Raw genomic sequence first — 27,638 nt, 5'->3', positions numbered from 1 at the left:
GTCCTGTATAGAAGATATGCATCTCTCTCACACACAGAGCAAGTTGATTTGACTGACCTTCCGCAGCGGAGTTTTGAGGCTAGCATAAGTAGCTAGCTCGAGATTGTAGTGTTGTAACGCGTTCCTCTCAAAAAGTTACCAGGTGTTACCCAATAGTTTTTGTTGTTGTGAGGGACTGTTGGGGTGTTTACTTTGTGGATATGAGCTCTTGTTATGTATGCAGCTATTAAACGTGTGTAACAGTTGACAGCACACATTGAAACATTAGCAGTAACAGTTAGCTTAAATAAAGTTAAATTGATATACAGATATATTACGTTTGTATTTGTATTTTTAACTGTTAAAATGCTAATTTTCCTAAATTACTTGTAAATATGTCTGAGCTGAATGACTGACACACTTTGGGACTCTGTGTCATTCCTCCTGTGGTAAAGTTCATGGTCCATGATCAGCAGAGTTACAAACTGTGTCAAAGGTTTTTCTCTCCAGCAGGTGATGTGACGGAGTGAATTTCATCACCAGTGTTCGCTCGCTCTTGCGTTTTATATGGTAACGAAGACTTTGCAGGGCTCTGGATATTTGGACTGAATGCCCACCTAAATGACACAGCAGTTCTTGTGGATTAGGGGAAAAAAAAGCCCCTGAATCACCACATGATGTTCGCTCGGAGGTTTTATTTAGTAAAGAATACAAACAAAACGTAGATATATCACCAAGCCTTTTTTTCGACTGTTGAAATAAGAGAAAACCAGAATGTTTCAACAGTCACATAAACTGTGCTATGGGATGTCTTTGTCTGATTTTTTTTTCACGAAATAAAAAAGCCGAATGAACTTCCTCCAATAGCAGGGATTCCATTATTTGTTGGCAAGGATTGCACACCACAATCTGAGTTCATGTCAGTTCAGTGCCTTTTTATCAGGGATTCACAAGTAATGCGACCGATAACTGAACAAGGATGTGTGATAGTTTATAAGCGTGCTCCACCTGTTTGACTGGTAAACAGAAAACAGAGGTGTTGGCAGGATTTTATCTTTGGGTGGGCTTTTGAATTATGAAAGAAGTTTTACAAACTATTATTTTGTATCTTGTGTGAGAGGACGTCAATACGTTAAGGGATTTTACATGTCCTAGAATGCCAACGTTTGTTAGCTCCATTAACCATAAACAAATGTTAAAGGGATAGTTCGCCTCTTTTGACATGAAGCTGTATGACATCTCATACTAGCAATATCATTTATGAACATTTTCTTACCCCTGCTGCGTCCTGTGAGCCGAGTTCCAGCCTCGTTTTGGTGTTGACGAAGGTAGTCCGGCTAGTTGGCTGGGGTTTAAAAAATAAAGCGTTTTGCTTCTCAAAACAATATGCGTTCAAAAGAGTAAAACATTTGCATCACAAAATTGTTGTCCAGGAAAAAGTCAGACTTCACAATCGCTTGGCGCTATTTTCTCTCCCTTCGTATCACTCCGTGATTGCCGCCTGTTATGGTGTTTACTGCTCGGAAGCAGGGGACTGCTCGGTCTGCACTTCGGTCTGCACAGTCTACACAGCACGCAGTGATACGAAGGGAGAAAAAATAGCGCCAAGCGATTGTGAGGTCTGACTTTTTCCTGGACAACGATTTTGTGATGCAAATGTTTTACACTTTTGAACGCATATTGTTTTGAGAAGCAAAACGCTTTATTTTTGTGGCCCCAGCCAACTAGCCGGACTACCTTCGTCAACGCCAAAACGAGGCTGGAACTCGGCTCACAGGACGCAGCAGGGGGTAAGAAAATGTTCATAAATAATACTGCTAGTATGGGATGTCATACAGCTTCATGTCAAAAGAGATGAACTATCCCTTTAAAAGAAGGCCAAGACCAAGCAAGCCAGATACAGATAGTGACATATTAACATCCGGAGTGCTATTCAAACTACTTACCTTCAGCTCTAACATGGGATCTAAATGTCTATAATCACCAAATGTAGTGTGTGACGGTAACAGGGGACCTAGGATTGTAAAATATTGCACAACATAATATGTACGATTCATAATTGAACTCACTTGAATTCACTTCCTGTCCTACAGGGGCTCTCACAAACATTATGTCATGGTTTGCTGTGCTGGTCATGTGATCTGTTCCCAGCAACACAAGCAGCCGTGGCACAACCAATTTAGTGACCAGACAAATGCTCCATTTACAGATGAAGTGATGTCAAAACAAAAGGATTCATTTGAAACGTTCAGAAGGAGCAGTAAGGTAACATAAGTTCACGCTTGATTGTCCAGTTGCACTGATCTGTCCGGTTTCTCTGTGGTTTGCTGCAGTTTGACAAGCCAGGAGCCAGAGACGACTATGACTACCCTGACATGGCCAAAGAAGCAGGTGCTTATCTGTACAAGATTCTGGATTCTGTTGTTCGCCATACAGTATGTCGATATTTGTATGTGATGTAAGTTAAAGTGTAACTACGTTCTGTCGCTGCACGTCTACATTCTGTCGTAGGTCAAAAGGCTCTAGCAGATGCAGGAATCCCGTATTCAGCCATCAAACAAGCCTGTGTAGGATACGTCTACGGTAAGACCTCCGCTGGTCTGGTAGTTTTACTAAAGCGATATTCTTATCCTCCAGTATCCACTCAAAATATGTAACTTGTAGTTTACAGAGCATACTTTTTTTTTTAACCACGACGATAATGATAGGAAAAAAACTAGTGTCTTATTTATTCTTCTTGTTGAAAATGTCAAATGAGGGAAAGTTGTCTCATCCTCTCCCTGCTGTCTCAGGGGACTCCACATGTGGGCAGAGGGCCATTTACCACAGCCTGGGTCTGACCGGGATCCCCATCATCAATGTGAACAACAACTGCTCTACGGGCTCCACGGCCCTCTTCATGGCTCGTCAGCTGATCCAGGGAGGTGAGTCCAGCGGGAGGCCGTAAATGTGACAAACCTTTAAGAATGAGTAACTTGCCCCAACACAGGAACCTGATGGCTTTGATCAGACTGAACTGAGTCTGGACCATTAGATTCTTATATTGACAGCAAAAAAAGGAGAAAAAAAGTATTGAAATGTATTCAGCAGCATTTTCTATAGCACAGCCGCCGATCGGTTGCTTTATGGAATCTGAGTTTAGTAAGATCACTCTTGCTGTTTTGCAGATATTGCTGACTGTGTTCTTGCCCTTGGTTTTGAGAAGATGGAGAGAGGCTCTTTGTCTGCCAAGGTATACAGTACTTCTAGATGTTGTTGTGGTGGGTGAAGAGGAGGTGGACGAAATAACATGAACATGTCACAGTATCTTGCAAGCTTTCAGGCAGGTGTAGTGTAGTCACTGCGGCATCCATCATCTGGAGTTTTTAGTTAACTTCATAGTTGTTCCTGCTGAGAAGTACTAGTGGGAGACCCATGACCCGTCTTTCCATTGCAGGAACCTTTTCCAGGAACTAGGGTCTTTTCGAGTACTTTCTTCAACCCCTCTCTTTTCCACAGTAGAAATCAAGGTTAAACAAAGTTGAGAGGAAGATATTTTACCCCAAAAACGGCCTTGATTGACTTGGAGATTACCTAGGATTTTCAAGATGGGGCTTGTAGCACTGAATATCTCTTATTGGTCAAGTGTTCCCAGCGTTTTATTCCTGTCCTTCTGTCTCAGTCATCTAGAGTCTAGTATCTTCAAGTAGCTCGCAAAATCTTTTACATTTAAAATGTATTGCAGGAACAGGTGTAAAGCCTTGTTTATAGTCGGTAACGCAAGACGCAAGAAGAAACGCAAGCCCTTGCGCGGTTGCAAGCCCCCCATTGCGAGCTTGCGTGTGTCACCTCAATTTTCTAAACTTCACGCAAGAAAAGACGCAAGCCTACTACTTGAAAACGGCATACTCATCGATCAGACAGTATGCAGAGCGTTTACACACAGTGCACTTCACTCCTGCCCGAGCCGAAATCAGCCGGCCTGAAAAGCTGATTTCCCTTAAGCTATAAACTCTGTAAATATATAACTTTAGCAACATTTGAAACATTTTCAGGCGAGAAAGTAGTCGTTTAGACCCCCAAGGTGTTGAAAATCTGACAAAATACCGGCTATTTACAAAAAGAAGAAGCATGAATCACTCGAAGAGGTCCTGGCGGTGAATTTCCTTTCATCGTAGTAGGCTTGTCATTGAAAAAACCCGCTACTCCACCTACTGTCCTGGCAGTGAATCGCCACCCAGCACACGCAAGCGCCGGAAAAGCTAAATGAAGTATAAACGTCTCGAGCCATTAACATACGCGCAAGAAGAAAGCGCAAGGGCAGTTAAAAGAAGTATAACTCAGCCTTAATTGTTTGTAAACACAACATTCAAACGCAGCCATTCACAACAGCTTCAATCAGTTGAGAAGGCACAGGTGCTCAGCCAGCTGCAGGGGTTTTAGCAGCTTGAAAATGGGCGGATCGATCATGACGCCAAAAAAAAGCAGTAAATTAGACCAATAAAATCTCAGATTCTTTCACAATCCCGTATATATGTGTAACATCGACATGTTTTCAGTTAATAGAGCCGAAACGCACGTCCTGATTTAAAGGGATAGTTCGCCTCTTTTGACATGAAGCTGTATGACATCCCATACTAGCAATATCGTTTATGAACTTACCCCCCACTGCGTCCTGTGAGCCGAGTTCCAGCCTCGTTTTGGCGTTGACAAAAGTAGTCCGGGTAGTTGGCTGGGGTTTAAAAAATAAAGCGTTTTGCTTCTTAAAACAATATGTGTTCAAAAGAGTAATACATTTGCATCAGAAAATCATTTTGCAGGAAAAAGTCAGACCTCACAATCGCTTGGCGCTATTTTCTCTACCTTCGTATCACTGCGTGCTGCCACTTGTCGACAGCCGCGCCTGTTACGGTTTTTACTGCTCGGAAGCAGGGGACTGCTCAGTCTGCACTTCGGTCTGCACGGTCTACACAGCACGGAGTGATACGAAGGGAGAGAAAATAGCGCCAAGCGATTGTGAGGTCTGACTTTTTCCTGGACAATGATTTTCTGATGCAAATGTATTACTCTTTTGAACGCATATTGTTTTGCGAAGCAAAACGCTTTATTTTTTAAACCCCAGCCAACTAGCCGGACTACTTTTGTCAACACCAAAACGAGGCTGGAACTCGGCTCACAGTACGCAGCGGGGGTAAGAAAATGTTCATAAATGATATTTCTAGTATGGGATGTCATACAGCTTCATGTCAAAAGAGGCGAACTATCCCTTTAACAGTCTGCGTACGCTGCTGTGATCAGTGCTGAAACCCTGATACTGCATCTTAGATCTGGGTGGAATTACAGTTCTGAGTGTTTTTTGTTAAAACACGCTTGCAGCCTTCAAAAACAAATCTCACAACAGGTGACAAAGAACACCTACCTTCTTTTCATGAATTTATCAACCGTTTTATGTCCTTTGGAATTGGAGGTCCTAGGAATGAGTTCTGAAGTGGCTAGCAAATGATCCTCCCCATTCTTTACTGAAGTCATCTTTTTGTAAAGTGAAATACACAGTGAAGCTTTTGCAGAAAACATATTTGTTCTCAGTATATGGATAGGACCAATCCCATGGATAAGCACATGGAGGTGATGATCAACCGCTACGGGATGGCAGCAGCACCGGCAGCACCGCAGATGTTTGGCAACGCTGGCAGGGAGCATATGGAGAAATACGGTACTACACACAGCAGATTCCTTACAAGGCAGTGTTTCCCCTGGGTCCTCAAAACTAGGAAACAAAACCTGTCAACAGAAGTAAAATTTTCACGCTGTTGCAACATAGACTTTGAAGAGAGAAGCTGACTTGACTGTTAATGACACCAACCCGCAGCAGAGACTCTCACAGCTGAGGTGAAACGAGTGCACATAAATGAGGTGGATAAGATCAAATGTTTTTGTCTACTTAGCGCAGAGCCTCCCACACCAAATTGATAATGTTTCTGGATTTTTTGGCCCGGTGGAATTTTACTATATATTTACAATAGTACTGTTGGAAAAAAATTTGATTTTGCGTATGTTTGCATCTGTTTTAGGCACAAAACCAGAACACTTTGCCAAGATTGCCTGGAAAAACCACAAGCATTCCACCAATAACCCGTAAGATACGGCTAACACAGCAGTTTGTGGCCTCAATTTGACCTTGGTAATTGAGTATAAATTTGTAATTATTCATGCAGGTACTCCCAGTTCCAGGATGAATATAGTTTGGAGCAGGTGATGAAATCCAGGAAGGTGTTTGACTTTCTTACTCTCCTGCAGTGCTGGTGAGAATCTGAACTTCTGAATGCATCTTCAAGGCAGAGATTGCCTTGAAGATGCTTGCAAGTGTTTGTTGTTTCTACTGGATGTTGCTGACATCATCATGTCTATTTGTCCTGCTCTGCCTCTTTCATAAGCCCGACTTCAGATGGTGCCGGAGCAGCCGTTTTGGCCAACGAGGCCTTTGTCAGGAAGCATCATCTTGAAAACCAGGCAGTGGAGATTGTCGCTCAGGAGATGGTGACAGATTTCGCTTCCACGTTTGAAGAAAACAGCTGCATTAAGATGGTAAGATATGTGAAATGCTCTTGACTTGACTTGTTAGTTCGGAAACCGCAACGTTAAGTTTTTTTTTCCGTTTAGGTGGGATACGACATGTCTCAGTTGGCAGCTAAAAAGTGCTTTGAGGCCACGGGTCTGAAGCCAAGTGACGTCGATGTGGTCGAGCTGCACGACTGCTTCTCGGCCAATGAGCTCATCACTTATGAGGCTTTAGGATTGTGTGCTGAGGGTAAGACTGGAGCCCATAAACTCTACCCTGGCTGCCTTCAAACATGAAAGGTTTTCTCAGGAATTAGAGAAGGATTGCATACTTCTACCAAAATATATCTAAGGCCTAGCCCACATGCACAGAGGTATTTTGACAAAGTGAATTTTCCCTCTTTCATTCTTAATATCTGAATGTTAAAGGCAGAGTACACACACAAGATCATTGTTGATTCTAATTGAAGATGAGTAAGAAGTGAAATTGTGAAGTGCTAAGTTTATGCTTAAAACCCAATTTTTACAACACGGATATCTCATACAGTTTGATCAGCAGCACAGTGACAGTGCTTAAAGAGCTGGAGGCTTCAGACAGCTCCTCTTACTCCTCTTACAGTAAAGTACCTAAACTCATCTGTTTGAGAGACTAGATTACAACAAGGTTTCTTCTGGCTTCTGAGATGTGGATCGAGACACGTCTTATAGATGCTACACTGTGCTTGCTGTGCATTCGGCTGGTCGATTTTGATAACTTACAGTAATGTGCTGTATTTTCTCCCCTGTGCTTTATTTGCAGGTAAAGCTGGGGAGCTGATTGACAGAGGGGACAACACATATGGAGGCAAGTTTGTGGTCAACCCCAGCGGCGGTCTCATCTCTAAAGGACATCCTCTTGGTGCCACAGGTACGCAGAGCTCATCAAGCAAACCATTTATCGGTGTTGGAGTGAAAATGAAAAAAATCTCACGAAGCGAGGCAGTGTTTTAGGAGGGAAAAAAGGCTTTAAGTTTAACTTAATGCATCTCTTCCATCTGTCCCCCTGAGTTGGCGTGCTAAGCGAGTGTCTCGCGTTTGTTGGCGAGCTGGTTTTCAGATAAATGTTTGGGCCGTATGAGCATCTCTTTCCATACAGCCTTTTTACTTTATAAAGTGCACGAGTGTTGAATATCGGGAGGTGTGTTTTTTTTTTTTTTTCAAACTGACATTAGCTGCTGATTCCACATCTTACTGTCATCATAAATAGGGAACTGTGTTTTTTAAAAACTGTCCTCTCACGGTCCGACGCAGAAATACTGGTTTGATCATTTGCAAGTGAAAAGTATTATAACATTAGTGACTATTTCAACCTGTGCTGAATACACAAGTAATAACTGAAACTCTGTTTGAAAAATTCAAGACTTATTACAGCCCAAATTGAAATAATTAGCTATGGCAGAGATTTCATAGCCTGCTGGTGATCCCTCTTATCATTTGTTAAGGAGTTGACAATATTTGAGTGGTGCTGTTTGGCGGTAATCTGCTGTTTTGCCTCCTGCCTTCACTGAAGTGTCACACGTCTTTAGGCTTCAGCTTAATAGCATTTCAATTGCTAATAGTTTTAGGTCATTAAAGCCAAATCGGCTGCAGTAAAACATTTATAGAACTCACTTTATTGCTACATGGCACTGTAGATCCATCCTTCCATTTCAGTAAAAGACTGCTGCTTTGGAAAACATGAATGTCAGCAAAGTTCACCGTACTCTGAAATCCACTCAAAGAGCCTTGTGGCATTTGAGAACATTATCTACCGCTGGTCTCTTTCCATTAGTAACCTCAGGGCATGGGTGCCCTGAGATGAAAATGAGTCCCCGTACCTCTGTCGGTCACAGTATATTGATCGAAGAAGAATAACATGCCCTGTCAATCGGTTTGCTCTCATAACATCCTCATATAGGATCTCAGATAAACTCACTCAGTTTAGAGATTCTTTCCTGTTCATCACACCCTTTGTTCCCTCTTTGCAGCAGATACAGACACAGTCTGTTTTTTTTGTTCCATAGATAATTGGCTTTTGCTTTTGGTAAAAAAGTTATAGAAATTCATGATTCGTGGAAATACTCTACTCAAATTTGCACTCAAATCAACTTGCAGCTATGAAAAAAAGGGCCGGCCACCACAAATAACATCTTCAACACCTTTCTTATCACTGCATCTCAGTGGTTCCTTTAAATTTGGCATCTTTTAATGCCAAAACAGTTTTTTTTTACACCCTGATCAAAGCCTTTGATCAATCTGGCTCTTACGGCTGTCCTTGTGGCTGTGGCCACTAGGTGGCATGTGTCTCGCACCGATGGCCCTCTGTACTGGAACAGGGCTGAAGCGATCCCAAGCTTGCGTGTGAGGGGCAGCTGGCCGTGAGTCTGGCAAGCCTCTCCTGTAATCTCGTCACATTTTATGTCAGCGAGGACAAGCAAACAGTGCAGCCGGCTCAAGCAGCCTCTGCCATTACATATATCGTCATATTCATTGACACATTTCTTTAGGCTTTGTGTGGACTGACACACTCCGTCTGACTAGAGATACACGGTCTTTATATAAACCTAAACTATCACTCACCCTTTTATTATTTTATTAAAACATTTCCCTTTTTTTTTTTACCAAGCGTGTGAGGTCTGACCTCCTCTGAGACCAAATTTTCTGAATAGAAATATTGACAGATGTTGTGCTGTGACCCCACCTCAGGAGGATGAGATTCATTATTTAATCTATTAAGTTATCTATTTAACTTGCTGACATACTGTCCAGGGTTGTCATAAGCTCATAGCTCGATTTCCTGATGTCCACTCCACTCTACAAAGGACAGGAATAGCTTGAGGAAGCACCGATTGAGCGTTGTGTGTTGCAAGAAGTCTGATCTTTGGAGGCCCCGCCCTGCAACGCAGAGCATTAAAAAGGATCCACTGCCAGTGCCCGATGCCTCCTGACACCCCCAGTCATCAGTGTAGTTTGGAAGGCACAAGGTGTAACCACACATGAGCAAGCAGGTGGCTTTAATATTTTAGCTGATAAGTATATTTATGATGTAAATTATTTTTCCACAGGCTCTTTTTGCAGATAATCTCTGCATTAAGACAAACAGGTTTCCCGAGGACGAGATCAAGCAAGTGCTTCAGAATTGTTAAAGATGCACGAGCCCTCTGCCCTTAAGTCTTTTAGCTTATTGGTATAATTGCAGAAATGTAAAAGCTCATTAAGCAGATGGGATGAAATGCTTAGCGATGACATTAGGACAGGAGCAGTCACTGGTGAGATTACAGAGCAAGTTGTCAGATTAGGAGTCATCATGGCACCTGTGCTAGTTGACGTTTTTGTGTGTAATCCGCGCAGAACTCTGCTGCATAGATTCTTTTCTTTTCTCTTAGTGATCAGTCCTAGTTTTATTGAAAAAGGAAAGAGGTATTTACTGGATCCTGTTATTGTTCAGAAGTCTACTCCTTGAACACTTTGTCTTTCCATCATTGGGCCACAACCATGATAAAACGTGCTAACCTCGTTTTTTTTACCACCCGTATTTTCACAGTTTAAAACATACTTCTTGGTCAGATTCTAAACGTACTGCATCATCAGGTGACTCTTCACCATATCTAGGTGAAAAAAAAAAAAAAAAAAAAAATTGTTGATTTGTATGAAAGCAGCTAGCATGTTTTTTATGAAATCAATAAACTGAGAGGCAATAGTTCTGTCCAATTAGTGCACTTTCATAAAGAAAAAGAAAAAAACTTCCATTAATGCACATTGCCTATCTTTTGTAGCAGTTCTTTTCAGACTGCCTTTCTTTCAGAAGATGGATTTATTATTATTTTTTTATTCCCCCTTATTTTTTTTAAATTTTTTTTTTTATCAATTTCTTTATTGAGCAACAATACAAAGACATAGAAAGGATTGGGTGGACCCCAAACGTAAAAAATGCTCATTTGTTTTTGTTATATAATTTTCAGAAAAAACACCCACCCGCCCCTCCCACACAACATCCCCAACATCCCCAACAACCCCAACAACCCCATGTTCTAAGCACAATACATGAATGAAAGTAATTTAAAACCACAAACAGGAGGACAGGAAGAGAAAGGGAAGAGAAAAAGAATGAGACAAAACAAAAATACTAGCAACCTAAAAATAAATAATATTAGAAGGAGGAAAAAATAAATAAAATAAAAATAAAATAAAAGGGGGACAAAAAAAAAGTAAATAAATAACTAAACAACAACTCAGACCTGCGTCTCTTCTGGTTCAATGTCTAGAGTGTCTATGATGGACAGCAGGGGGTCCCAAGTCCTGTTGAATTTACTCAATGAACCATTAAGGGAAAATCTAAGCCTCTCCAACTTCAAGTTGAAAAGAACTTCCTTGACCCATCGACTGTAAGAGGGGGGTGCAGTATGTTTCCAGTTAAGCAAAATTAAACGCCTTGCCAGTAAAGAACAGAAAGCCATGCAGTGTTGGGCTTTGCTTGCAAAGGATTTAGTTTGAAGAATACCAAAAAGAGCTGGGAGAGGACGGGGATCCTCCCCAACATCATAGGCTCTGTGGAGGGTACCAAATATTTCAGACCAAAAATGTTTCAACTTAGGGCATGACCAAAATATGTGCATGAGGTCAGCAGGAGACTGGTTACATCGATTACAGGTGTCTGCAACATTTGGGTAGAATTTTGACAATCTATGATTTGTATAATAGATCCTGTGTATTAATATGCATTGGATTAGACCATGTCGTGCACAGATAGAGGAGCTGTGTACCAATTGTAGAATATTAGCCCACTGGTCCTCCTCAAGGGTCAGGCCCAGATCTTGTTCCCATAGGTTTTTTGTTTTTTGGGGGAAGACAGCGGTAGTGGAGTCTAATGCCCTAAAAATATGTGAAATATTCCCCCTCTGATTAGGGTCCAACAAGAAAAGTTTATCTACCCAGGTTAGTGCAGGAATATTCGGAAAGTCAGGGTATTTTTTCTGCACAAAGTTCCTAATTTGAAAAAACCTAAAGAGGTGGGAGGGAGGAAGCTTAAATTTGGTCGATAAGCCAGTAAAGGACATGAAAGTGCCACCATCATAAAGATGCTTAATTGTGACAATGCCCCTCTCAAACCACAATTTAAAGGCAGAGTCCGTAATAGATGGTTTGAAATTATGGTTATCTAATATTGGTGCATAGATTGAGCAGTCTCTCAGGCCAAAATGCCTTCTGAATTGCAACCAGATTTTGAGGGACTGTTTGACTACTGGGTTTTTACTTGCATTCGCCGTTGACAAAGTGAGGGGAGAACAAAGCCACGCCCTCAATGAGGACTGAGATGAAGACATTTCAATGTCTACCCAAGCGGGCTGGTTGGTCATGGATTTATCGGTCCAATATAGCAGTTTATGAATATTGGCTGCCCAGTAATAGTGTAAAAAATTGGGGAGAGCAAGACCCCCTACTCTTTTAGGCAGTTGCAATATTTTTTTTCGTATACGCACAGGTTTATTAGCCCAGAGAAACTTAGACATTGATTTGTCCAATTTAAAAAAAATCTTTTTTGAAGTGAGTATAGGGATATGTTGAAAGAGGTAGAGAAACTTTGGCAATATGGCCATCTTAATAAGGTTCACCCTGCCAGCCAACGACAAAGGTAGAGTGGACCACCTGGCAAAGTCATCCTCTACCTTAGCAAGCAAGGGGACAAAGTTTTTATTGAAAGTGTCAGTCAGAGTCTTGGTTATGATTATACCTAGATATTTAAAACTACTGTCTGCCCTTCTAAAAGGAGCTATGCTGTCTGGGAGAGCCCCAACCAACTCGTTCAATGCAAATATTTTGCTTTTCCCAAAATTGAGTTTGTAGCCAGACAGTTGGCCACATTTTTTTAAGATGTCTAAGGTAACTGGGAGTGATGTGGATGGGTTGGACACATAAAGGAGCAAGTCATCGGCATATAAAGATAGTTTATGTTCAGTGTTGTTACAAAAAATACCATGAAATCCTGGTGCAGATCTCAACCAGATCGCTAACGGCTCAATAGCTATAGCAAACCATAAGGGGGATAGTGGACAACCTTGTCTTGTACCACGTTGGAGTTGAAAAGGAGATGAGAAGGTATTATTTGTTTGTACACATGCAACTGGGGATGAATATAGCAATTTGACCCATGAAATGAAGCCAGACCCCAACCCAAATCTATCCATTACCTCAAACAGGAAGTCCCATTCTACCCTGTCAAATGCTTTTTCAGTGTCCAGCGACACCACGACCTCTGGGACGCTGGAGCTGGGAGTGTTGAGTATATTGAAAAGCCTTCTAGTGTTGTGAAATGAGTGTATACCTAACATAAAGCCTGTTTGGTCTGGTGAAATAATACTTGGTAAAATCTGTTGGAGACGAAGGGACAAAAGTTTAGCCAGAATCTTGTAATCAACATTTAAGAGCGATTATGGGTCTGAAGCTACTACAAAGTAGTGGATCCTTGTCCTTAACAGAAGAGAAATAGTAGCATTATTCAAAGTTGGGGGTAGTCGGCCAGCAGACAGTGCTTCATTATATACATCAATTAAGATTTTGGAAAGAAGTGGGGAAAATTCCTTGTAAAATTCTACTGTGAAACCATCTGGACCCGGTGACTTGACACTTTGTAAAACTCTGATAGCACTTGCAACCTCAGATGGAGATGTTGGGCTGGCCAACTTTTCTACCCACTCCTCTGCTATCATGGGGAAAACAATATTATTGAGTGTATTGGGTGTATTTAACTGAGGGTGGTCAGATGCATATAGATCAGAATAAAATTTGGCAAATGTTTCATTTATACTTTTTGGGTCAGTAAAGGTAATACCAGATGGTGATTTTATGGTTGGGATTAGCCTAGAGGCAGCAGCAGCTCTGGATTGCTGGGCAAGGAGTTTGCCAGCTTTGTCTCCTGACTCAAAGAATTTTTGTTGGGATCTAAGCAGTTGCAGTTCTGCTTCGTTGGTGGTTAAAAGAACTAGTTCAGAATGAAGTTGTAACCGTCTTTTGTAGAGTGCAGGATCTGGATTTCTAGAATAATTATCATCAACTTCAAGGATCATTTGTGCTAACTCTGCCTGTCTTTTCACATTTGTTTTTTTAAGGTAAGCTGTATAAGAAATTACATAGCCTCTCAGAAATGCCTTGTAGGTTTCCCATAAAGTACCCCTTGACACGTCTGGAGTGTCATTTATTGAAAAAAATACTTGAGAGGTGGTTGTTGCATGCTCAACAAAGAGGTCATTAGCTAGTAGACTTGAGCTAAATCTCCATCGAGGGCGCCTATAAGTAGGAAAATGTATGTCTAGAGAAGTGGGAGCGTGATCTGAAATGATAATACTATGGTAATCACATGAGCATATATTAGAAAGCAATCTGTTGTCCAAGAGAAAGAAGTCTATTCTAGAATAAGAATGGTGGACAGGCGAAAAAAATGAAAACAATTTTTTCGTCTGGAAATTTAAACCTCCATGGATCTGAAAAACCCAACTGTGATGCAGTAGATGAAAGGAGTTTGGCTGACATAAGCCGCTTTCGGACAGACCGTTCTAAGAAAGTAGTTATCAGAACTACCCTCCTCGAATTTCGTTCTGATAACTATCCTTCCCCAGCGGAACTGTTTCAGTCTGCATTCGCACATGAGTTGGGACCTGATAGGGACTGATGCGCCGCGCGCAGCCGTCTGCTTCAGTGACGTGTTAGCCGTTAGCCGTTTAGCGCTACATTCAAACTCAAAACAAAACGGTAAAAGTAAGGAGAGTAGAAAAAACACCACCAAGAAGCTAATATGGAGAGCGGGGAGGCCACTGTGTTTATGGTCTGCATGATGGTGATATTAATCATGGACAATCACATCAGGCGTCTAATATCGAGGCTGGAAAAGCTCACAGAGAGAGTCAGGAGACGATACTTTTTTATTTCATGAAGGAAGGAGAGCAGAGCGCTGCAGACAAATGAGACCAGTGTAAGTTTAACTTATTAAACACCCGCCGGTTGTGTCTGTCATATGAGGAGACATTTCAGCCGTGATAGAATTACATGGGGCGTAGCTACCGACCACCACACACCTCCGTTAGATTAGTTCTATAGAACTATGAAAAGACCCGACCTCGGAGAAGGAGCTAAATAGTTATAGGAACTAAGGGAGAAAGCCCCGAGTTCCTGTATGTCCGAACACGGGAGAAAACGGCCCCGCGGATTAAAAGGTTATTAGAACTGCCAAAGGTTCCTACAGTCCGAAAGCGGCTTTAGTAAGGGAGTACGGTCTGGTTGAAGATCTGTCTAAATTAGGATGCTGAACAAAATTGAAATCCCCCCCTATGATTACATGGTAAGTTTCAATATTGGGCATGGATGTAAAAAACTTGGATATGAATTTATCATCATCCCAGTTTGGTGCATAAACACTGGCCAAGATGACTGGGGTGTTACACAGCAGCCCTGACACTATAACAAACCTGCCAGATGAATCAGCTACAAGTTTTTCTAGCTCAAAGGGAATGTGGCTTTGAATCAAGATTGCAGCCCCCCTGGCCCTATCACTGAACTTGGAATGATATAGTTGGTTGAGCCGGCCCCTTTTAATGCGCAAAATTTCCTCTGTACGCAGGTGTGTCTCCTGCAAAAACACCACATCGCCTCTCAACCCCTGAATATGAGACATGATCTTATTTATTTTCGTTGCTTGGTTTGCCCCTTTGACGTTCCATGATATGAACCGAACATTATTCACTGACTTTTTATCATCCATGCAAGCAGTAAATTCTGTGTGAAGTATGCATAATATACCATGATATTAAAGTGCATGGAAAGAATTCTGACTCAGGAGGATCGTGATTTTCTTGGCAGATATAACAGCAGATGAAATAAATAAAACCATTAAATCATTGAAAACTGGTAAAACTCCAGGGCCTGATGGGATACCTACTGAAATATACAAAAACTTCTATGAATTAACACCTTTCATGCTTGAGATGTTTACACAGTCTCTCGAAGAAGGACTTCTCCCCCCATCTCTCTATGATGCAGTGATCACAGTCATTCCAAAGAAAGGCAAGGACCCTGAGGAGGTTGGTGGATATAGGCCCATATCTCTTATAAACGTGGATCAGAAAATTTTGGCAAAGACTCTAGCCAACCGACTCAACACACTCCTGGGTAAATTAATTGCAACAGATCAAACCGGTTTTGTCCCTGAGCGAAGTGCATTCTCTATCCCAGGGGCGTCAGCTGACCCAATACTATACAGGGGCACAACAGGGGCACAGAAATATGACGCAAAGCGCGCGAGCAAAAATTTTTTTGCAGTTATTTCTTTGGAGGAGGTCGGACAGCCGTTCTTGCCCACACTGGTTTCTAAGCCTGGTTTTAAAAATCTTGAGCTTTGAGAAGGACCTCTCCACTGTTGATCCACAGCAACAGTGGACTACAACTTAAGGAGGCAGCTAAATTAGCTGCCTCCTTAAGTTGTCTCTCCCTCTTTTCCGTGGGCATTTCGAATTGTCTGCATTTTAACACAACATGCAGGTGAATAATTCGAACTGTGCTTTATTTCCATCATTCATCTTGCTTGATAAAACGAAATGTCATCAGTTGCCTGTAACTTAGTTTGGTAGCCTACCACAAAACAACCTGAGCCATGTAAAACGTTGACTGCAAGCTAGCTGGCTGTCGGTGTTTTTTTTTTGCTACCTAAACAGTAGCTGGCTGTCAGATTATTTATGGTCACTAAACGTCCCAAACTTGACATTGGATTCTAGAGAAGTTGATTGTGATCATGTATTGTAGCCTAGGCACTGTGTACACATTTCAAGCTCACCTTTCCAGGCAGTCAGGGCAGTCGCTCTACTCCCACAGTGTCTCTGCCGCCCGGTCGCGTGCGCGCTTGTTTTTTTTTTTTTTTCTAGTGAAGCTGCTGCTTGCCCCCCGCAACGCCCGCGCCCCTCCCTTTTGCCTAAATCTCCAGGTGTCTGGTGAATCTGAATGATTGACTCTGAAGACTTTATTTTTGGAAACTTCAATCAAAATGACGAATTATACAGAAAATCATGTTGAAATATGAAATCATATTTGCCTATATTATTTTTTTTCTCCTGTGCACGTCACTGATACCGGGGCACCTCAGATCTACAGGGGGGCACGTGCCCCGGTGAAAAGGGTCTCGCGACGCCGATGCTCTATCCTCCGCCGCCTTTTTAATATTCTTTACTCTTCTCACACCTCAAAGACAGACCTGGTTGTCATATCCCTAGACGCAGAGAAGGTGTTTGACCAAGTCCAGTGGCCTTATCTGTTTGCTGTCTTAAAAAAGTTTGATATGGGTGATACGTTCATTTCTTGGATAAAAACTCTTTATAAAAACCCCAAAGCACAAATTCTAACAAATAAAACTCTGTCACCCCCATTTCAGCTCCAGAGAGGCACTAGACAAGGCTGCCCATTATCCCCCTTACTTTTTGCCCTTGTGATAGAACCCCTTGCAGAAACAATTAGGTCAGAAACAAATATACATGGATTTAATTGCAAAACTACCTCTCTCAAAATATCTTTGTTTGCAGACGATGTTCTCATCTACGGGACAAAACCACTATCAAGTATTCCAATGATCTTACACATAATTGACAACTTCAGCAGCTTTACAGGTAACAGAATAAACTGGGGGAAAAGTGAGCTCATGCGGTGGGACGGATAGACCCTTCTCAACTTCTACATCTACCATTTAAAATATCAAAGCACAAATTCATCTATCTTGGTATTGTTGTGACAAAACTGCCAAAAGCTCTGTTTGCAGCCAACTATCCTCCTCTGTTGGAAATATTGAAATCAAATATCCAGTTCTGGAGAACACTTCCCATCTTAAGATGATTTTCCTCCCACAGTTACTATATTTGCTTCAAAACATCCCAGTCTTTATTCCTAAAACATTCTTTAAGCAACTTGACTCACTAATCATGCCCTTTATTTGGCATTACAAAAACCACAGGATCAAAAAAGCACACCTTTGCAAACCACGATCAGAGGTAGGACTGGCTCTTCCGTCCTTCCAACTTTACTACTGGGCCTGTAACCTCAGGATTATAGCATGATTATTATTGAATAAAGACAATGAGCATCAGGCATGGAAAGAACTAGAAAAAGAACAGTGCACCCCCTACGATCTAACAGCAATATTACTCTCTCCAACTGCTCTTAAAAAGTCTCTCTATAGGAGTAATTTCTTTATTCACAATACAATTAGGGTGTGGAAGCAAATAAATACAGCAGACGCTGCAAATTCTTTATCCTTTTTACTCCCCATTGCAAATAACCCATCCTTTTTACCTTCAACGATGGACAATGGCTTCAAACATCGGAAGGATGTGGGAATAAATTGCATTGGGAATCTCTATTTAAATGGGAAATTTGCAACCTTTACAGGAGACTTATGGCCTACACAAGAATAATTTCTTCAGATTTCTGCAAATTAGAAATTATGTACAGACAGACTCAAAAGACTTTGCAACAGCTAGCCCTTCCTACCTAGATAAATGTCTTAGATATAACCAATCCATCTCATCATTTTATAATAGCCTACAGAATCTCCACCTGCCTTCAACGAGCGCAATCAAAGAAGCTTGGGAGGAGAAGTTAGGGTTAGAGATGTCTAATGGAGACTGGAAAATAAGCCTAGAAGAAATTCAACACTGTTCCATTAATGCAAGACATTGTCTTATCCAATTCAAAATATTACACAGACTTCACTACTCTAAGACAAAATTACACAAAATATTTCCTAATATTTCTCCGATTTGTGACAAATGTGGTTCTGGTGAAGGGTCACTAGCCCATTGCTTTGTACTTTGTCCCAACCTACAAGGATACTGGCAGGGCATTTTTAAAGTGTTTGCTGAAGTCACTCAAAAAGTGCTTAAGCCAGATGTTCTTCTTATACTACTGGGGCGGTCAGATCAGTCATACAAACTGACAACATATGAACAGCAATTTCTATCATATGGACTACTGACAGCTAAGAAGCTTATACTTACCTTCTGGGAGAAACCACAAGCCCCTTCCCTACAAGCATGGCTTAACGAGCTTACTAACACCCTACATCTTGAGGAAATCAGATTTTCCTTGAGAGATAGAACACGCCACTTTGGAAAAATATGGGATCCTTTTGTCCGTTATCTTGATGTTATTAAGCCACTACATGTAACCAATAATTTTGAATCTACTCTGCCTTCTCCACTTTTTCCTAGTGACATGCAAGTAGACAACCTTCTCTGATTGTTCCGTGTTGGGTTTGCTTTTTGTTCTCTTTGGTTGGGGAGACAGTCTTATTCTATCTGGTGACTTTAACATGGTTATGGACCCAGCTATGGACCGCTCTAGCCCTAGAACTTTGGCACACTCTAAAATGTCTCTTGCTCTTGGTGAGTTTGCTGACAAGGCAGGCTGTCTTGATCCTTGGAGGTTCTTTTATCCTCACAAAAAGGAATTTTCTTACTTTTCACACGTTCATCACACATATAGTCGGATTGATTTTTTTTCCTCATTGATAAGACACTTCTCCCTTATATATAAAAAAAACTGAATATACTGCAAATGTCGAATCTGATCATGCACCAGTTTCCCTGGATATCTCATTCTCTCAAAATGTCACACAGCCAAGAGTCTGGAGATTAGACACATCCCTACTATCAGACAGTCATTTCTGTGAAGTCATTGGTAAAGCAATAGACAAGTTCATATACTTTAACAGGTCTGACTCCATATCCCCATCCCCCATCTACATTATGGGAAACGCTTACAGTTGTTATAAGAGGGAAAATGATCTCTTATTTTATTTCACGCAGTAAGGAGAGAAAACAAAAAGAAAAAGAACTCCTGGAATCAATAAGACACATCGACCAACAATATTCTATCACCCCAACACCTGAGTTATATAAAGAAAGGGTTGCACTGATGACCCAATATGACCTACTGTCAACAGAAAGAACAGAAAAACACCAGCTTTGGTTAAAAGGACATTATTATGAACATGGTGATAAAGCAGGTCATCTTCTGGCTTACCAGCTTAAATGTAAATCTGTATCTCGTTTAATTCCTCAGATACGCAATACATCACAACTTTTGACCGTAGACCCAATAGAGATAAACAATACTTTTAGAGATTTCTATTCCAAATTATACACATCTTCTTCCCCACAAGATGAATCAAATATGATGACTTTTTTAGACAACATTAATATCCCACAAGTAGATACAGAGGCCAAAGACAGCCTTGAAGAAACCATAACGTTACAGGAGATTATTGACTCCATTCACAAACTGCAGAGTGGTAAATCACCTGGGCTGGACGGCTATACTGTTGAATTTTATAAAAAATTCTCCCCTCAACTTGCTCCCCTGATACTTGAAATGTTTAATCACTCCTTCAATCAGAGCCATTTACCACAAACTTTAACAGAGGCTTCCATCTCACTTCTTTTAAAGCCAGGCAAGGACCCAAATGATTGTGGGTCATATCGACCTATATCCTTGCTTAATGTTGATGTTAAAATTTTAGCCAAACTGCTAGCTTCAAGACTAGAGAATGTTACCACCAATATCATCTCAACAGAACAAACTGGTTTCAGAAAGGGTTGTCAGTCCTTCACAAATATTCGTAAACTTTTAAATGTTGTTCACTCTCCTGCGTCCAGGGAGACTCCAGAGGTTGTTGTCTCCCTGGACGCGGAAAAAGCGTTTGACAGAGTGGAATTTAGCTACTTATTTACTGTACTGGGGAAATTTGGCTTCGGCTCAAACTTCATATCCTGGATACGTTTACTATATACAACTCCTGAAGCATCAGTAATTACAAACAAGATATCTTCCCAACTATTTTCTCTCTCAAGGGGTACACGTCAGTGCTGTCCCCTTAGCCCACTTTTATTTGCATTAGCTATTGAGCCTTTATCAATTAAATTTAGGACAACCCCCAATATCTTTGGTATTCACAGGTTTGAAACTGAACATAAAATCTCTTTATATGCTGATGACCTACTTTTGTATATTTCAGACCCAGTATCATGTATTCCTAATATTGTCAATATCCTTAATCACTTTGGGCGTTTCTCCGGTTACAAATTAAACTTCTCCAAGAGTGAATGCTTTCCAATTAATAATTTGGCCCTTCAGTTACCAGACAATGTGTTCCCTCTCCATATATCAAAGTCTGGATTTAAATATTTAGGCATACACATCACCCAAGTTTTTTCTGATCTCAATGAAAAGAACTTCAAACCCCTCTTGCTCAAATTGGAATGCTGATTTTAAGAGATGGTCTGGTCTCTATTTATCTCTTCCAGGTAAAGTTAGTTGTATAAAAATGAATGTCTTACCCCGTTTTTTGTATCTGTTTCAATGTCTCCCAATATTTTTGTCTAATTCGTTTTTCCAATCTTTAAATAAATTAATCTCCTCTTTTCTTTGGGCAAATAAAAATGCTAGAATCCGCAGAGAGTTTTTAGAAAGGCCTAGGGATAAGGGTGCCCTGGCACTACCTAATATGAGAAATTACTACTGGGCATCTAATATTCAAAAAGTTATATATTGGTACCAGAGTCCACAGCTGGATTGGTGTAAGATTGAGGCAAACTCCTGCACCTCTACTTCACTTCCTGCTATGGTCACTTCCGGATTACCACTTTCGCCTTCTAAATTCACTTCTAGCCCTGTGGTATCTTCTACTCTTAGGATATGGACACAATTCAGACAACATTTCAAACTAAAAGATTTTTCTGTATACAGCCCTATTTGTAATAATCACCTTTTTCCTACTGCCAGAATAGACCACACCTTTACCCTATGGAGGAGGAAAGGTTTGGATACATGTGAACGTTTCTATTTAGATGGTATTTTCGCCAGCTTCACTGACCTCTCTGCCAAATTCCACTTACAAAAATCTGACCAATTTAGATATTTTCAGGTACAGTACATTTTCAGAGTACAACGTTTCCTGCCTTTCCAGCAGACTCAGGACTTGAGAAGATTTTGCGTAACCTTATGCATTTGATGAGGCATATCGCAAACATCTCAAATATAATTATTTCTCTTCAAGAAACGTCATTACATGGGCTTAGAACGGCATGGTCTGAAGAACTTGGCTCTGAAATTCCTGGATACTTCTGGGAACGTGCTCAGGAAAGAATTAACGGAACATCATCCTGTGCCCGGCTTAGCCTGATACAGTTCAAAGTCTTTCATAGAATCTACTATACTAAATCTAAACTCTCAAGAATTTTTGACGACATTGATGACAGGTGTGAGCGTTGCAATTCTGCTACAGCAAATATGACCCATATGTTTTGGAATTGCCCTAAGTTAACTGAATTTTGGCCAGCTATCTGTAAAATATTAAATGATGCATTTAACACCAAAGTCAAACCGTCAGCAGATATGGCCATCTTTGGAGTGTTGGTTGATGAGCACTAGCTACCCATTGATAAGATGAACGCGTTTGCCTTTGCTTCTTTGATAGCCCGTAGAAATTTAGTTTTACATTGGAAATCCCCTGAACCACCCAAAGTGTCTGTCTGACTCACTGAATTATTATTTTTTTTTTAAATTAGAGAAAATTAAATGCTTTTCGAGAGGCTCAACAAAACAATTTTACAAAATGTGGGAACCTCTAATTGAATACTTTAAAAATCTTAAGGCCCTTCCATAAGCCTATGAAGCCCTGAGATAGATATATATTTGACCTTGCCTAATTATTGACATGTACATGGATATACAATGCCCCCATTGTCTGTCATTATTTTTATTTTCATTATTATTAGTGTTTGTTTATTTATTTTCTTCTTAATTTTGTCATTACATTATGGACACTTTAATTCTTACTAGCATAATTACTATCATTATTAATGTTATTTTCTTTTATCTATTTATTTAATTTATGGCATTGTTTATTTATTTAACTTTGCTATTTATGCTTATGAATTTTTTTATTTTTTATTTATTTTTTTCCCTTTCCTTTTCCTTTACAGCAGGATATGGGTGTTGTGGGTGGGTGGGTGGGTTCTGTTTAGTTAAAAAGAAAACAAAACAATTCAAGATATTGTATTTAAAGTATCTTACTTTGTGCTTTCTTGAATAAAAAAAATAAAATAATAATAATAAAAAAAAAAATAAATAAATAAAAAAAATAAAAGCCCTGACCCCACCCGTCCCCAATACAACCCACTCCCAGTAACCCCTTATACCCACAGTCATCTTCACTTAGCAAAATTATCCGGGGGCTCTACTCAACTCTCTCTCCCCACCACACAATCATAAAAAAAAAGGTTATAGAAAAGTAAATTCAACCAATCTACATTTTATGACACTAAAATGATTGAATATAGACTAGACAGTAACAGTAGCCTAACTCCAAAAAAACACAGAACAGAATGGGTTAAATTTTCCACGCCGTTTCAGGCACGTTTAGCCGACACATTATCAGGCTTCAGTAGGCAATTAAGCACAGTCAACAATATCGGTAACGGAAGCCCTACAAAGGTGACTACGGTTCTCATTCATAGAAAATGAACAGGTAGTCCAGGCTTATGTCCATACACCACTCGGTGACATAATGAAAGTGAAACTTAAAAGAAGCATAGCCTACCATCAAAGTGATCGCAGTCCCTATGTACCCGCATTTTTTAAACTCAAGTCAGCGTTATTCCAACTCTACATTAGACTCGCCCTTCTCGGAGAAAAAGGAAATGGTAGCAATTCGTCACCTCAGCTGAGCCTTGACTTGAATCAGTCCTCCTCCGTTCTTGGAGCAGGCTCGTAGGTGGCCAGAAACTGCTCAGCTGCTCTCACTGATTTCAAGTGCCGTCTCTTGCCATCTTCCGACCTGATAAACAGTCGCGCAGGATACAGCAGTGAGGGCTTGAGGTGGAGAGTGTAGAGTTGTTGCATTACGTCTTTGTATTCCGCGCGCTGTTCCAGGACTTCGGGGCTGTAGTCTTCGTAAATATATATCGGCGCATCATTGTACTTCAGCTCGCCTCGCCGTTGCCAAGCTGCACGAATCACTGCCTCCTTCGTTTGAAACTTGTGAAAACAAATGATCACGGCCCTGGGCTTTTCTCCTTCGGCTGGTTTGTCTCTAAGCGCACGGTGGGCTCTCTCAAGTTCTGGAGGGGAAGGTAGCACATCTTTCCCCAGCACCTCAACCAAGAGGTTAGAAAAAAACACTGTTGGTCTCGTACCTTCGATTGATTCAGGCAGTCCTATGAGGCAAAGATTGCACCGCCTGCTTCTCCCCTCCAGGTCCAGAACCTTAGCTTTCAGCTTAGCGTTGTCTTCAGCCAGAGCGATCACCTGCGCTTCCAGACGTTGTAAATCGTTCAGCCCAGATTCCACATCGGAAATTCGTTGATCATGATTGTTCACGGTAGTCTGGATTCTGCCTAACTTTGCTTCAATGGCACCAAGCTTGTTTTCACATCTTGCTGAAAGAGTGTCAGGATTAGTTAGCAGGTCCAATGTAGCGTTGTCGACAGCGTGGCCAGCAGCAGAAACATTTTCTTTTTTCTTGTCCTGTTTGTTTGATGTAGTTCTAGAAGTCATTCTGGTTGGTAGTGTGCGTAAAACACATTCAGACGATCGTAGGCACTAATTTCAGTAAATTTGAGCGAATAGATGGTCAAATATAAGTTGTGTGGCAGGAGCCCCAAAAAACACCACTACTCCATTCCGCTTGCCAACCGGAACTCCATTCCCCCGCATTTTAAAGTTTAAATCAATCTACATTTTAAAGCCCAATAAATCTCAGTTTATAAAAAGAAAGCCTCATTATAAGATCAGTCCTTTTCCCACTCCTATATTTAACTACATTGTAGTTTGTTTTCTATGCTATGGCCTTTTCAGCCGGTGCAGTGTGATTTCCTGCTTAACTCTCGTTGCTCTCGCGCTCTGTGTGCCTCCCCCTGCTGATGCTCTCTCACAGGTCTGGCACAGTGTGCAGAGCTGTGCTGGCAGCTGCGAGGCCAGGCCGGCCGGAGGCAGGTTCTGGGGGCAGAAGTGGCCTTGCAACACAACATCGGCTTGGGAGGAGCCGTGGTCGTCACACTGTACAAGATGGGTTTCCCACAGCAGGAGAGGTGACCAGGAACTTATTGCTTCATGTCGACACACTATTAACTCGCATTTTTATTGAATTACTGTCAAACGTTCACTGGCTCAAAGGGCCTGTTTACAGCTGATATTAACATGCATCGTGGGTGATCTGATTACAAGTGGACAGCTCTGAGTACAGATGTAAACACACTCAAGATGCGTCAAGAACACACTCGTGGGGTATAAATGTGTGCGAATGCCAGGGACGTTGCTAGACCTACAGCTGTACAGGGGCACAGGCCCCCAGCCAGAACACCACCACCAACGCTGCCATTTAGCTTTTCAATTCCCTCTCTCTTCAATTCTCTGTTACAGCAACATGAACAAAAAAACAACAACAAAAAACACGATTTACTCTCTGCATGCATTCCAGCTTGTATAACCTTTTCAGTCTTTAAAAAATATCACAAGGACATTTTCCTGTTTCAATTTCCTAATGCCTAAGATAGTTTAGTACATAGGCTTTAATAGGCAGAATAGGATATTGTCTCGTGTTAATTCATATGCCTTGAAGCAGCCAGAGACTGTTTAAGCCTAAATGCAAACGTTGTGTATTTGGCGTAAGAAATGACAGTGGCCTATAGGTAGGCATGGGCGTCGACACTACTAATTTCTAATCTAATTTCTCACCTCCGTCCACTTCTTGCTCAGCTCTCCTTGTTGCTTCTCTGTCCCTGACTCCCCTCTGTAAGAATTTCCTTATGTCCATGACCACGATGACGGCAATCCTTCAATGTGTAGTGGTTCATATAGCCTACTACGCTTCGATTGGCAAAATGTGTGGGCTACTATCCGCGACGTGCGGACCGCAGTATCTTGCCTTCCATCTCTGATTTCGCGCACTGATGTCACAGTCCATTCGCTGAACATGCACCAAATGCCTGCGAATATAACCTCTGCACTCTTTGGTAGACCTATGGAGCATTGGCTAAAGTAGGTTACGTGGTTGAAATAGGGAAAATCTTGTCTATATTATTCTTCCTTGGCACATCAGTCGTAGCGTAGGATGTGTATGGGAATTTTTTTACACAACGCATGTTTACCGGGGCACGTGCCCCGGTAAACAGTGTCTGGTGACGTGCCTGGCGAATGCATAGAAGAAAGCATTGTGAAGCCTATATGGACTAAGACCTGCTATACGAGTATGCGAGTGAATGTGGCATGTAGTGTAAAAGTACTTTGAGTGGTCAGTCTACAGTCCATTTACTCAGATCTGGACCATGTTTGGATGTGGTATGGGCCCCTTTTTCTTTAGAGTGTTAATTCAGATTTTTCCTTTGACCACTACTGACATGCAACCATGTTTCCACTAAAAGCCCACGTATCATTCATAGAACATCTCTTGTGCCTCTTTCTGATCATTTTTGCAGAAACATTAGTACACATACTCTCCTGCTTATTCCTCACAGCTGCCCAGCTGTTTTGTTTTTTGTTTCAATTAGAGCGTGGAAGCATCAGAAGTGGTCTCTCGAGATGGAACTGAAGATGTTTTTTAATGTGCAACAACTCTGCAACCCCCCCCCCTCTACACTGCACTGTGGAGTAACAAGGAATAAATATCCCAAATTTTTTCAAAATTCTTCAAAATAACTGCAGTCAGTTTAATTAACTGTCACAACAAGTTTTTTTTCTTTGAATGTACGCCGCATTTCAGTTTTAGATGTGATGGACTAGGAGCTCTCCACCCGAGATTTGATCACCAAAGATGCATGTTGATGCCATGAGTGAATGAGGCCAAAAAGGCAGTTGATCTGCTGTTGACTAATGAAGCAGGAGATGGTGTCTGCTCAGATAGGCAAATTATCACATCATTAGCTTAGTTTTGGCTTTCTTAATTTCCTCAGGTCTATCATAGGTGCAGCGGCAAGCAGCTCAAGCAGTGACCTGGAAGGGTTTAAAGCTTACCCCGTCTTCAAGGAAATTGAAAAACATCTGCAGGAGGTAAACGCCACTGTCACTAATTAACATCCTTCCACTCTTGGAACTATTTATTTTGTTCCTGATCTGATTGAAGCAGTATATTTACATCTAGTTAAATGCATTCATCCCAGCTGGGGCCTTTCTGTGTGGAGTTCGCATGTTCCCCCCGTGTATGCGTGGGTTCTCTCCAGGTACTCCGGATTCCTCCCACTGTCCAAAAACATGCATGTTAGGTTAATTAGTGTCAATAAAATTGTCCTTAGGAGTGAGTGTGTGGTTGTTTGTCTCGTTTGTCTCTGTGTGGCCCTGTGATGGACTGGCGGCCTGTCCAGGGTGTACCCCGCCTCTCCCCCATTGACTGCTGGGATAGGCTCCAGCCCCCCCGCGACCCGACTGACGGATTCAGCGGGTATAGAAAATGGATGGATGGATAAATGCATTCATGTTTTGGATCTTTGTTCGCTGTCATTTTCATTTACAGTAGATAAACGCCTAAAACAAAACTCACACACACACGGTGTTTATCATATCCAAAGAACATGACGAAGATGGCGGTTGGCCTGCTTATGTCACTAATAACTGGCCAATTATACTCGGTCGCGTATAAGTTCAACCTCTGTGAGATAAAGGGATTCATAAATATGAAATGTTTCTGCATATCGAGGCTCGGGCTGATGGATTTCCTGCGGGAGCTGTCACTCTGAGTCCAGCGCTGCCATTACTTTACCTCTGACCACTTATAGATAAATACTTTGTTTGACTTAAGATTTCTCCAGCTTGCTCTTAGGCTTCCAATGAAAGAATCGGGCTGACAAGTACTCTTACATGAAATAAGCTGCAACGTCAAGCAAAATGAGTTGAGTTCATTTCAGTACAAAAGGATATGGCAGCACTGATGTATGTGCATTAGTGAGGCTGTTACCTGGAGACAGTAAATATAGAGCACACTTCTTGAAAGGTAAGCAAATGTTTTTCACAAACACCCCCCCAAGCCCCCAGTAGTAGAACAACAATTGAATGCCAGCAATTTTGGAGCCATTTTGCAGCAA

At 41.4% G+C, this 27,638-nt stretch overlaps 1 protein-coding gene across 1 annotated transcript in view; it reads left to right on the top strand.

Annotated features, from left to right (window-relative positions):
* scp2a (sterol carrier protein 2a) overlaps positions 1–27,638 on the top strand; it is a 32,669-nt gene that overhangs the window by 141 nt on the left and 4,890 nt on the right. Inside the window, exons 2-13 of the mRNA XM_075483958.1 lie at positions 2,313–2,370; positions 2,491–2,562; positions 2,772–2,903; positions 3,147–3,211; positions 5,545–5,671; positions 6,030–6,093; positions 6,174–6,260; positions 6,393–6,543; positions 6,619–6,766; positions 7,316–7,423; positions 24,500–24,653; positions 26,514–26,610. Coding sequence (XP_075340073.1) covers positions 2,313–2,370; positions 2,491–2,562; positions 2,772–2,903; positions 3,147–3,211; positions 5,545–5,671; positions 6,030–6,093; positions 6,174–6,260; positions 6,393–6,543; positions 6,619–6,766; positions 7,316–7,423; positions 24,500–24,653; positions 26,514–26,610 — 1,263 coding nt within the window. The remainder of the gene's footprint in view (positions 1–2,312; positions 2,371–2,490; positions 2,563–2,771; positions 2,904–3,146; positions 3,212–5,544; positions 5,672–6,029; positions 6,094–6,173; positions 6,261–6,392; positions 6,544–6,618; positions 6,767–7,315; positions 7,424–24,499; positions 24,654–26,513; positions 26,611–27,638) is intronic.

The sequence above is a fragment of the Odontesthes bonariensis genome, chromosome 14 (assembly GCF_027942865.1).
Source record: "Odontesthes bonariensis isolate fOdoBon6 chromosome 14, fOdoBon6.hap1, whole genome shotgun sequence".
Lineage (NCBI taxonomy): Eukaryota > Metazoa > Chordata > Actinopteri > Atheriniformes > Atherinopsidae > Odontesthes > Odontesthes bonariensis.
This window is presented reverse-complemented; position numbering and strand designations above follow the sequence as displayed.